This window comes from Maylandia zebra, unplaced genomic scaffold (genome assembly GCF_041146795.1).
Source record: "Maylandia zebra isolate NMK-2024a unplaced genomic scaffold, Mzebra_GT3a scaffold09, whole genome shotgun sequence".
Classification (NCBI taxonomy): Eukaryota; Metazoa; Chordata; class Actinopteri; order Cichliformes; family Cichlidae; genus Maylandia; species Maylandia zebra.
The window spans coordinates 247,501-260,197 of NW_027490039.1; the positions used below are offsets into that span (position 1 = coordinate 247,501).

Consider the following 12,697-nt stretch of genomic DNA (forward strand, 5'->3'; position numbering starts at 1 on the left):
CTCCTGTCCCAGCACTGTGCTGTGATACATCACTGTTGCCTTTACAAAGTCACATTAAGTGTGACTGGGTTTCAGCTGCAAATCTACGATGGACCAGGGCGTCAGAGTGATGAAGACGGGCCTCTCCTTTTCACACAAAAGTTTTTCTCAACAATCACTTTGTGCTAGCATGACTCCATACAGCTGTGTCTGACACAGGACCCACTCTTACGGTGTGTTCACACCGAACGCGATGGACGCGAATAAAACGCCCCAAACGCCCCTAATTTGACGCGTGTACATTCGCGTCTCAACGCGTGTCCAAGAAAAATCCATCGCGCGTCAAAATATGATATTTTGACGCGCGTGAACCGGAAATGTGGGAGGGAGTTGTGCCAGACCGGTATCTTTGCAAGATGGCAGCTATCGAGCTAGCGCTTGAAGAGAGAGTCTCCCTTCTCTATGTACTGTGGAGAGCAGAGCAGCAGCGTAAAAGACGTCCTCGCCGTACCTGGGTCCATCAGGTCCTCCAGAGGCATGAGCAGTTTGGTGAGTTTCACCACTTGCTCCAGGAGCTACGCCTGGATGACGGCCGATTCCAGCGCTATCACCGTCGGCCAGTTTGAGGACCTGCTTTCCCTCGTCGGTCCCAGCATCGCCCGCCTAGACACCAACTACAGACGCTCAATCCCACCTGCAGAGCGCCTGTCCGTCTGCCTGAGGTTAGTAAAACTATTTAATACGGTAGCCCTTTATTGATATCTGTGCTAATATGCTAATCCATCCAGTTATACACTGCTAACATGGATGTGCTATGCTAACAGTGAATGCTGTCGGTGTTTACTGATAGCAAACTGTGGTACAGAGACGACTCTTTATAATATTTCTAGTGATACTCAGAAGGTCTCATCAAGCCCCGATTTAATTCGATTTATGCTGTTATCAGTGTTTGCATGATAGCATGGCTGTGGTGTCACATCAATGTATGCGCTCGGTGTTTGCTGATATCAAACTGTAGCATTAGGACCACTGAGTTAACCTTGTAGTGATACTCACTCCTTTTTATTTAGACCTGGTTTAATTCTGGGATAGTTGAATATTTGTATATAATCCCTGCAGCTGTCAGACTCTATAGCAGGGGTCACAGCCTTTATTAAAACAGAGTTAGATAAAACTGTGAACAGTTTGGTTCATCTCTAGTTACATGGTTCTATCTTGATAAGCTGTCTTATCACAGATTAATTTTTCAAAAATATTAATGATTTAAGCAAGGAAAGGGCTACATGTCAACACACAACTCTTTATTTCTATTAATGTCTCACTTCATTCCTACCTGATTGACATGTTTAGGAATTATGAGTGATTGGCTCACTGTAGTTGTGAAAGTTGCTACCAATCAAATTATGATATGTTAAAGTTAAAACAAAACACAACTGTTTTAGATATGACCTAATATACATTTTGTAATTATCCTTATAATTACAAAATGTTTTACGTAAGATTCATGTTTTGTGATTTAAATCTGACATCACAAAAGTATTTTGGAATTTGAATAATGTATTTTGTAACTGCAGTACACATAATACTGATTTTGAACAATTTTGTCCAGGTTCCTTGTCACCGGGGACTCCTTCAGGACCATCGCGTTCAGTTTCAGAGTCGGTGTGTCCACGGTGAGCCAGATCACCCCCCAGGCAGCGACGTCCATCTGGGACTGTCTAGTGGACGACTTCATGGCTGTGCCTTCAACTGGAGACTGGCGGTCCATCACAGAGGGATTCCAGGAGCGCTGGAACTTTCCTCTGTGCTGTGCAGCTCTGGATGGGAAGCATGTCCAGACAAAGGCACCCCATATATCATATAGGAGACACACACATTGATATACACTAAATATTCATTTCATTTCTTTTTTGTGGTGCCCAAATTGATGCACCTGCTTGATTTTGTTTAAACAATTATTGCACACTTTCTGTAAATCCAGTAAACTTCTTTTCACTTCTCAAATATCACTGTGTGTGTCTCCTATATGATATATTTAACTGACATTTTTTATTGTAACAACCAACGATTTATACAGGAAAATGATGTCTATTAACAAGGTTGCCCAAACTTCTGCATCCCACTGTATCAGTATATTTTGTCATTAGTATAATATGAAATAAATTCTACATGTGTCAAGTTGTGTGCCAACATTTGCTGTGTAGTAGAACTGAGACATTAGTCATTATAAACATTTATTTGAAATAATATTAAAAGTCTCACACAGAAAAACATTAAACATAAATATATAAAATATAAGAATTTACAGAGAGACAGGAATAAAAAGGACCAGCTGCTCTCCAGAGCAGGAACAAGGCTGAGGAGGAAATGCTCCATTGGAGACTGGTGTGGCCTCTTCAGGGACTCCAGGATGGCCAGCTCCAGCGCCGATGGACCGTCCTGGGACCCGTCCCTCATCTGCCTCGGAGCCGTCCTCCTCTGTGGGCCTGTAAAACAGCACAAATCACAAAGAAATGAGAAGGCTGCTACTAGATTTTAATTTCAACATTGAAAAAAACAAAAACAATAACAGGATATAATCAGATTGGTTGTAGATATTTAGTAAAGGTGATCACAAGGCAATCCCACCGACTAAAAAGGTATCAGTGCTTGCTGTACATACCTGTGGGTGCAGCAGCAGGAGCTCAGGGACTGGGGATGCTCTGCTGCAGAATCAGTTGGTTCTATCAATACAGTATTAAATGTTAACAGGTTGGATATAATAATCGTAGAGTAGACAGTGGTCCCTCATTTATTGCAGGGGTTCTCAGAATAACTAGCCCCTGGTCACAGTTCTCACAATTGATTCTCAAAGTGCAAACCTTTGTAGATTGCAAAACGTAAAAGTATTATTATGCCGCGGTTTGTCTTCATCTGCCCGCCACTTTCGTGCGCCTTTTTCCCTCACGGTGCAGGTGTCTATTTCCGAATGAGGCTCATAGTTATGGGTGTTTTTGTGCTGTTTTTTCTATTGGACGCGATGGTTATCAAAACCAAACGTGATAAATTTGGCAAGCGCAGGAGATTTGTCAATCAGGCTGCAGAATGCAATGCTGTACTGTGCAATAAAAAATCAGCGAAAAAGCAAAGCAGTGACGGATGAACAGCGGGACCACTGTGTGCTGTTTATTAATAAACAATAAAATATATTCCTAAATGACAACATGCATAAAAGCAGAACGGTATTTGTACGTCAGTGGGAAAATAGCGGTGGCTTGCTAGCTTTTGTGCGGCTTCCCCGGGTCAGTGAAAACTTTCAAAAGAGAAATGAATGAACTTACCAGGTTGCCCGATCTCTTCACATATCTTCCTCCAAGCTCGGTCCTTTATATTCCTGTCTCGGTACAGAAAGCAGCTGGTGTTGTACAGCTCCGAGTTGTTTGCTACCGCATTGATTAGCCTTCCCCTCCATTGAAGTATGAAAGGCTTTGGCTGGATCTGCCCCTTTGACCTAGGTAACAGCCACGTCACCAGGCTCCTGATTGGTTGTCGCGGCGCGATTTGACGCTGGAGTTCAGATTTTTCCAACTCGAGCGGTAGACGCGAAACGCGCGTATGCACAAAATGCAACACAAAAACTCACGCGCGTGGTTTTATTCGCGAGTCAAACGCGCCAGACGCGCTACACTGACGCGCGTTTCACGCGTTTTGGCGTTTTCGCGACGCAAATCTGCTTCCGAATTTTCGCGGGACCCGCAATCGCGCGTCATCGCGCCTTTCCATTGACTTTACATGTAAACCTGACGCTCTATTCGCGTCCATCGCGTTCGGTGTGAACACACCGTTACACTCGTCTCTGTGATATACTCCAGAACTCTGAGCTTTCAGCCTCAGCCATGCCACCCGTCTACACTAGACAACTCCACAACAATCTTTGTGAGTCCATCTGATCGAAGCTAAACACACTTATGAAAAACAAGGGACTATGTGATGCAACTCAGGTGCACCTTGTGGATCCTTCACATCGGGACGGGCTGCTTCCTGACATCATCCTGATGCAACTGAAAATGAAGAGTGAAAGTGAAGAGAAAGTCCGTTTTGGAGGAAATGCAACAAGAACATGTGCAGGTTCAGTTTGGTCTGCTCACAAAGGAGGGAGGAACAACATGGAGTGGCAGCTGTGTGACTCACTCAGGATGGAAGAAAGACTTGAGACAAACATTGTGAGAGAAACTATGCACCATCTCTCTTTTGTTGCTTTTATTCATAACCTGCACACACATCAGAGGACTTTGTGGGAAGTAGAATAGTGCTGAGGGGAGTCCAGGTGCCTGACAATAATCCTGACAGGAACAGAAAGTGATTAACATGTAAAACCAGCTTCTGGGGAGATAAACATGATGCTGATTCTGCTCTTGGTTCAGTTCGGTTTGATTCATTTAGTGGCCTCAAGAGAGACATTGTTACCCAAACGTCCTTGTATTAATTATAGCTAATGATTAAATGCAGAATGGTGTATGAACACACTGTGAGTGAAGAACACATGCTTGCATCACGGAGAGCCCACAGCTCGCTCAGGACCTTAATTTAGTGATTTTCTTAAACATTTAAGTTGCTGAAAAAGTGTGACGATGCCTCAGGTCCTGATGTCGGTTAGTTCGCTTTACTGCAGAATGCCTCGCAGCACCGATCTGAAGCCGCAGTTATGGAAAGCAGTGTCCCAGTATCACGTGGTGGGAATGATGAACCTCTGCAGCACGGGCAACAGAGATGTTCTAGCTTTCCTCTGGAGAGCTCACCAGTCGTCACTGGGAGACGGATGGATGGAGAGAAAAGCATGATGGAGGAGGAGAAGAACGCACAGAGCACGTAGTACGGACCGAAAGAAATCCTGCAGAGGCTGAACGACACACACACACACACACACACAGACACAGACACACACACACACACACACACACACAGCCACACACAGACACACACAGACACAGACACACACACACACACACACACACACACACACACACACACACAATAATCGATTACATTGAACTGACCTCAGATCAGAGGATGTAAGGACAGTTGAACTCTTGCTCCGCCCGTCTTTGTCGGCTGATGCCAGGAAAAACAGCAACATTTATCTAATTAGTTTGGAAGAGCCAAGACCACGGGAACAAATCCTGCACAGATGTTGAGCAGCTGTTGCTGTTTGCATTACACTGAAGTCTTGAAACAACATTATAGAGTACACTGGGATATTGCTTTATTTATTTCTAACTGTTTGAGTTTTCTTAAAGGCTTCTGGTGTATCGATCAACATCCTTTGCCCGACCCGTGATCTTCTGTTCCATAGTTGATGGTCGTGTTTCAGTTTTGGCTCTTTGTCCTCTAAATGAATAAATATTTCCCTGATGGAGAATAACATGAATGTGTAACCTGTGTTTTGTCATTTAAAAGGTAAATAATGTCAGGTATGTGTACTCTGTGCAGATCCGTTGGACTAAAACTGCTGGTGGAGCGTCAGACCGCGAGTCCTCGCTGCACAACGAAACTCTGAGGATCCAAAACATCAACCGCCACCAGGGGGGGCGTTACTACTGCAAGGCTGAGAATGGATTGGGATCCCCCGCCATCCGCTCCATACGAGTCGACGTCTACTGTAAGAACCCTGATTCACACCAGCCGTGACATTCTGGAACAGACATGCGTTTAGATAGTGGAAATCCTCGGCCCGTGGTGCGGCTCCCGTGACCTGCTATCATTCCTGATTCCCAGTGCACAAAGACGATCACTGGGCAATCCCAAAGAGAGCACAACAACACACGTTTCACGACTGTACTGCCGAGTAGCACTCAGCCATCCAGCGCTGACACATGCCCGATCACACCGTTAGGCAGGCTGACACAGTATGGAGGGTAATTAGCAGCAGCCAGTGAGTTCTGACTAACCGCAGGTGTGGATGGGCTCAGCTTTAGGGTAGGATGTCGCCCGCCGGAAGCACATGCTGTCACAGCGTTACACGGCTAGTGCAGACTTTGCCTGTTGGATGCACTCAGGGTGCTCTGTGTTGGCCACTTTATGCGGCTCCTTTGGTTTTCACCTCCTGTCTTGTTTTGTGATGGTGGGATGGTGCCGTGATCATGAGTAAAAACTCATTTACAAATCTCATGAAGCCACATTTTATTCAAACAGGACACAGAGACACAAGTTGGAATAGGACCTTATAAGCAACGGTCCGCAAACATCTGGAAACTGAGGGAGAGACCTGCCTCAGTCCTTCCTGATATAGCATCACAGTAGCTCCAGGTATTCTTTGTGATCTAGATGATGACATGTAGATCTGATCTAGATCAGGCCCAGCTCTGTAAGCCCTAACACCCCCCCAAAGATAGAGGATTTTATTCCTGAGTAGAAGCTGGACGGTCCTTGTCCTCATTGGTCCAGGTGACATAGCATCCGTGTTGTCCAAAAAGAATTTCAAATATCAGTCTGACCGACCTTTAAAGTTTCCACATCTGTCACAGCAAACTGTTCACAGACGAGTGAAGTTGCTTCTGCAACGCTGCCGCGGCTGTTTTCACTGCAGTGTTTAATGCAGGCATCCAGTGTTGATTTGTTTGGGATTAATGTCATGCTAAAAAATGGAGCTGTTGCCACGATTGGACGAGAGGCGCAGTGCTGTCTCCGTATGACACAACCATCTCTGTGCTGTGGGAACGGAGTCGGTAATCAGGGTCAAATACTTTAACCACCTAAATCCAACATTCTCGGCAGTGCTCGCTGACATGGTGTCGAGCTGTTGTCTGCTTTTGTGCAAGCGTGCTTTCATTTATCTGTTTCATCGTTTTGTGAATTCAGCTGACGAAATGGGTGCAAATGTTTCTGTGAGAAGGCTGCTGTGAGTCTGTGCGTGATGATGACCCAAGTGACTGACGGGTCAGTGATAATAGTGCTTCACGAGCAACAGGTACGAGCAGCGTGAGGATTAAACGTCTGCGTTAGTCGGTATCTTCCTGCTGATGGTGTCAAAGTCCTGACCTACATGTGTCTGCATCACCTGTGTTGGTGCTTTCTGTTGCTAATCGTGCCATACGAAGCGGAGGCGTTTCTCCCCTCAGCGACAGCGAGCAGGCTGACGGTGTCTCACAGAACAGGTTTCCTCTTCATCGTGGTGTCATTGCTGTTGCATGTAATGTTTCCTCCAAAACAAAAAGAAGGAAACAAACATACTTGTTGTATAAAAGCCATAATGTCCTGGAGCATGTAGCTTCCTGGGATTGCAGGGAGGTACCTCGACGCATCGCAGCTGAGTGCTGCCTGTGAGGCACAGAAGCTTTTACACAAAGGTAACTGCAGCAAGAGATGAATGGTTTCCTTCACTGCGCCTTACCCTGCAGCCAGCACAGCCTCACTGCGCAGGCTGAGCTGTGGGAGTAGCATGTTGTGGCAGCAGATTGTTTGGGCCTGTGAGTAACTGCACTGGCTGCTTTTTAGAGTTGGACGTTGCTCTGTGTGAAGTGGATTAGTAACCATTAGCCCTTCTGCCCGTGGCAACTTCATAACCACACTCATTATGACCGTGGATCACAATTGGCCAGCTGCAGTCAGCTGATCGGGGAGCTCGCTGTGTTTCCACACACTTTAAAAGCCCTGGGCTCTGCAGTAATTACCCAAACCACAGGAAAACTGACCCGCTGTTTGGAAAATAGAAGGAGGTGTAAATTCAGACTCCACAGGAGGAAACAAACTGCCTGTGCAGGGCTGCATATATCCACTAAGTAAACACATCCAGTGTGCAGTAAAGGGCTGAAGTGAAGTGGCCTTCTGGCTCTGATGGCTCATGCTGCACTCAGGTGCCCACTGCACTCTGTTTGAGATGCTTAAAGGGACAGCGAGCTGACGCCTGCTGAGGCTGGAAGCTTCTCCTGGTGCGGAGAACACGAGGAGATTAGACGTGTCCACCATCACTGAGCTGCAGATGCTGTCAGTGAGCCGCTCAGTGTGCAGAGCAGCTGCTTCATCAGAGAGATAACTCCACCCACCCGGCTGCTGGATGTTTCCATTGTAATCTTCTTCTTTAACATTCTAATAATCATAATAACATATGACTCCTCCCCCTCCTTCTCCTCTCCCTATGACTCCTCCCCCTCTCCCTATGATTCCTCCCCCTCTCCCTATGATTCCTCCACCCCTCCTCATCCTCTCCCTATGATTCCTCCCCCTCTCCTCCACCCCTCCCTATGATTCCTCCACCCCTCCTTCTCCTCTCCCTATGATTCCTCCCCCTCTCCCTATGATTCCTCCACCCCTCCTCCTCCTCTCCCTCTGATTCCTCCACCCCTCCTCCTCCTCTCCCTCTGATTCCTCCCCCTCTCCCTATGATTCCTCCACCTCTCCCTCTGATTCCTCCACCCCTCCTCCTCCTCTCCCTCTGATTCCTCCCCCTCTCCCTATGATTCCTCCACCTCTCCCTCTGATTCCTCCACCCCTCCTCCTCCTCTCCCTCTGATTCCTCCCCCTCTCCCTATGATTCCTCCACCTCTCCCTATGATTCCTCCACCCCTCCTCCTCTCCCTATGATTCCTCCCCCTCTCCTCCACCTCTCCCCATGATTCCTCCCCCTCTCCTCCACCTCTCCCCATGATTCCTCCACCCCTCCTTCTCCTCTCCCTATGACTCCTCCCCCCTCCTCCACCTCTCCCTATGATTCCTCCCCCTCTCCTCCACCTCTCCCCATGATTCCTCCACCCCTCCTTCTCCTCTCCCTATGATTCCTCCCCCTCTCCTCCACCTCTCCCTATGATTCCTCCACCCCTCCTCCTCCTCTCCCTCTGATTCCTCCCCCTCTCCCTTTGATTCCTCCCCCTCTCCCTATAATTCCTCCACCCCTCCTCCTCCTCTCCCTCTGATTCCTCCCCCTCTCCCTCTGATTCCTCCCCCTCTCCCTATAATTCCTCCACCCCTCCTCCTCCTCTCCCTCTGATTCCTCCCCCTCTCCCTCTGATTCCTCCCCCTCTCCCTATGATTCCTCCACCTCTCCCTCTGATTCCTCCCCCTCTCCCTATGATTCCTCCACCTCTCCCTATGATTCCTCCACCCCTCCTCCTCTCCCTATGATTCCTCCACCTCTCTCTATGATTCCTCCACCCCTCCTCCTCTCCCTATGATTCCTCCACCCCTCCTCCTCCTCTCCCTCTGATTCCTCCCCCTCTCCCTATGATTCCTCCCCCTCTCCCTATGATTCCTCCACCCCTCCTCCTCCTCTCCCTCTGATTCCTTGACCCCTCCTCCACCTCTCCCTCTGATTCCTCCACCCCTCCTCCCCCTCTCCCTCTGATTCCTCCCCCTCTCCCTATGATTCCTCCACCCCTCCTTCTCCTCTCCCTCTGATTCCTCCACCCCTCCTCCTCCTCTCCCTCTGATTCCTCCCCCTCTCCCTATGATTCCTCCACCCCTCCTTCTCCCCTCCCTATGATTCCTCCACCCCTCCTCCTTCTCTCTATGATTCCTCCCCCTCTCCCTCTGATTCCTCCACCCCTCCTCCTCCTCTCCCTCTGATTCCTCCTCCTCTCACTATGATTCCTCCCCCTCTCCCTATGGTTCCTCCACCCCTCCTTCTCCTCTCCCTATGATTCCTCCACCCCTCCTCCTCTCACTATGATTCCTCCACCCCTCCTCCTCCTCTCCCTCTGATTCCTCCTCCTCTCACTATGATTCCTCCCCCTCTCCCTATGATTCCTCCACCCCTCCTTCTCCTCTCCCTATGATTCCTCCACCCCTCCTACTCTCACTATGATTCCTCCCCCTCTCCTCCCCCTCTCACTATGATTCCTCCCCCTCTCCCTCTGATTCCTCCTCCTCTCACTATGATTCCTCCCCCTCTCCCTCTGATTCCTCCCCCTCTCCTCCACCTCTCCCTATGATTCGTCCCCCTCTCCCTCTGATTCCTCCACCTCTCTCAGACCTGGATGACCCAGTGATAACGATACATCAGAGTGTGGGTGAAGCAAAGGAGCAGTTCTACTTTGAGCGGACAGTCTTCCTGCGCTGCGTAGCAAACTCCAACCCTCCTGTCCACTACACCTGGAGGAGAGGCAGGGAGGTGCTGTCGCAGGGCTCAGACTCTGGGGTGGAGATCTACGAGCCGTTCTTCACACAGGTGAGAGACACATTTTCATCTCATCTTCAATGAAGCGTTTTAGTTCATGACATGAAGCTGTCGCTGTTAGCAGCATCAGGTCTGTGGGAGGAGCACAAGAGTTCATTAAAAAGAGACGTTAGAGCACAAAAGCAAAGCTCGGTTTGAACAGGTACAGGTCAGGTTTTACAGCTCGGCATCGTCTGTCCTGCCCGAAGTCAGAAAGTAGCCTCCAACAATGGTGCTCCACAGCTGTTTCTGCACACAGGGCTAGCACACCTAGCAGAAAAAGTCACAGTATTGTCCCAGATGTTTTAGGACACGGTGTTGTACAGAGCTCTGAGACAGGGAAACTTGCGTCCTTGATGTTGTCGTCGTGTTAACTTCATGCTTATTCAGGATATTTACAGCTAAATCTTAGGCAGCAGATGTTTGCAGGTGTTGTTGTTGCAGAGTGTCAAACGTCCTGAAATGACTGCATTTGAATAGGAATTATTCTGATCTCATGCCTCGCTGTGTTCCTGCGACGTGGTTCGCACCACCCTCAGTGACAGCACACACCTCTGATCTCAGCTCATCTCCCTGAACACCTGAATGCAGATTCACTGAGTGATTAATCAGTGTGTTCAGCAGGATGGGAGAAACACTAACAAAGCGTTTAGTTTAACGCTGCCATGATTCCTGTTGTGTCCAAATTACACATCAGCCCTCGCGTGTTGGACAGACGCAGACTTTACTAAACTTTCCTTTTGTCTTAATAATCTGCAGCAACTAATGTGTTTAGAAGGAAGTGAACTGAGCTATAAATGCGTCTCCACAGAGAGATTCAGTCATTTAACTGTGACACAGACTCCAGCAAATTATTCTTCCTCATTTTGTGTTTGCTCCCCTTCCACAGAGCTTCATCAGTGAAAGTCTTTTTAGTTCCAGCCTGGTTTCCTTTTTCTCACTCAGTCCTCGGCTGTGGCCAAAAATAGCTGAAAGTTGGATGTTTTTAGCCTCGCAGTGACGTGCAAAGCACCGCTGATTTCTACAGCCTGGTGAACAAATATGTGTTTATTGGCTTGATGGAAAAAACCCTTAAAACTTGCTATGAAAACAAAAATCTTGGCAGATAAACCAGTTTGTGATTCCAGTTCTGAATCCAAATGTTCTGTGTTCAACAGTTGGGAAAGTCATAGTTTAAGCCTCATCCTCGTCCTCCTGAGGATTAAAACCTCTGCAGATGGAGAGTCCAGATTTGCCTTTTTTCCCTTTGGCCGAGGTTTGGATTTAATTTGGAGCAAAGGGAAGCCAGCCAATCAGGCAGCTAGTTAGTGGGCCGTGTAATACCGCAGCGGAGATAACATTCACGGCAGATTTGAACGCTGTCGACTGTAATGCCTTCAGCCCAGAGCTCACCGACCGGTTAACCCCTCCCCCCTCGCTTCTCATGGGCTGTAATGAGAAGCTTATCTCCTCCTCCTCTTCCTCCACAGCCAAAGAGTTGGCTGCCATCTTTGCACAAACATCCCATTTAAATGTCATCTAATCTCATCTCATCTGTCCGTGAGGCGGAAGGCAGCGTGGAGGCTGCCAGTGGAGATAAGAGAGATTTGGCAGTGAGGTGGAGACGGGAGGAGGAGGAGCGCGAGAAGCAGGAGGAAGAAGGATGAATTTGCTGTCTGTCAGTTTACTGTAATTATAGTTACACGTCACGAGCACAGAGACATCTCCAATTATTTGTACTGCTGCGTGCACATCTGTGAGAGAAACACAACAGCAGCTGTTGTTCCCTGGATGAGCTTTAACTGTAAGATGTCCCGTTAATCACCTCAGTGCTGTTTGTGGAGGACATGCGTGTATTTCACTGTTCATTTGTTATTGAAAGGTTTAGTTTGAGTATTAGACGAATCAGAGCAAACATAAGATGGTAGTGAAAAGAGAATCAGAGAGGAAACCCCACGGTGTTCGGAGCTGATCGCTGACCGCAGGTGTTAGACGCGTGGCACACACCTGTAAGAGCTGAAACAGGTCCAGTGATGTGCGTCTGTGTTTCAGGGAGAGACAAAGATTCTGAAGCTGAAGAATCTGCGGCCGCAGGATTACGCCGACTACACCTGCTTCTCCTCCGTCAGGAACGTCTGTGGCATCGAAGACAAGAGTGCCCACTTCACTCTGAGCAACAGGACAGGTACACAGAAACCCACAGAGCTTCACCCACAGTACAGAGATCAGCCGTGCTTTTATCAGTAGCACATTCATGTTGTTTTTAACCCTTTAAGACCTACCATAGAACCAAGTCCTCCACAGCATGTATATTTTTACATGCTGTGGAGCCATTTTTGGGAGCATTTCAAGTTGCTATACAGCAATACAACCATTAGAGCCCAGATTTTAATAATATGTCTGCATTAGGTGCATAGTAATTACATAAATTGCAAAAAAGTGCAATAAACTACAAAAAATGTAAAATCGTTTTTGCTTTTTTAACATATATTTCTAGTTAGAGAAATTTAAGAGGCTTATCCCTCAAAACTGTAAATGCAAAAAAGTTGCACAAAATAGTTTCCCACCACAGGAAATTTATTTTAAGTGTCTTCATAGTTTTATTTTTGAAAT

General features: G+C 47.6%; 2 protein-coding genes and 1 long non-coding RNA gene across 3 annotated transcripts in view; 2 read left to right on the forward strand and 1 right to left on the reverse strand.

The window, feature by feature from the left end:
* Positions 1–12,697, reverse strand: part of LOC143415830 (uncharacterized) — a 235,675-nt gene that overhangs the window by 77,254 nt on the left and 145,724 nt on the right. The window lies entirely within an intron of this gene.
* Positions 1–12,697, forward strand: part of LOC101484771 (MAM domain-containing glycosylphosphatidylinositol anchor protein 2) — a 172,814-nt gene that overhangs the window by 73,999 nt on the left and 86,118 nt on the right. Inside the window, exons 3-5 of the mRNA XM_004572181.3 lie at positions 5,449–5,617; positions 9,921–10,117; positions 12,137–12,269. Of these exons, the coding sequence (XP_004572238.1) occupies positions 5,449–5,617; positions 9,921–10,117; positions 12,137–12,269 (499 nt within the window). The remainder of the gene's footprint in view (positions 1–5,448; positions 5,618–9,920; positions 10,118–12,136; positions 12,270–12,697) is intronic.
* Positions 141–2,157, forward strand: LOC143415833 (uncharacterized). The gene is made up of 2 exons (XM_076881268.1): positions 141–701; positions 1,589–2,157. The coding sequence occupies exons 1-2, from the start codon at positions 442–444 to the stop codon at positions 1,857–1,859; spliced, it is 531 nt and encodes a 176-aa protein (XP_076737383.1). The 5' UTR covers positions 141–441; the 3' UTR covers positions 1,860–2,157.

What these genes read in the sequence shown, in the direction of transcription:
- LOC143415833 (XM_076881268.1), top strand. Translation starts at nt 442, where the DNA reads ATGTACTGTGGAGAGCAGAGCAGCAGCGTAAAAGACGTCCTCGCCGTA. An exon ending in CGCCTGTCCGTCTGCCTGAG is followed by an intron (nt 702 to 1,588) that starts GTTAGTAAAACT and finishes AATTTTGTCCAG; the next exon opens with GTTCCTTGTCACCGGGGACT.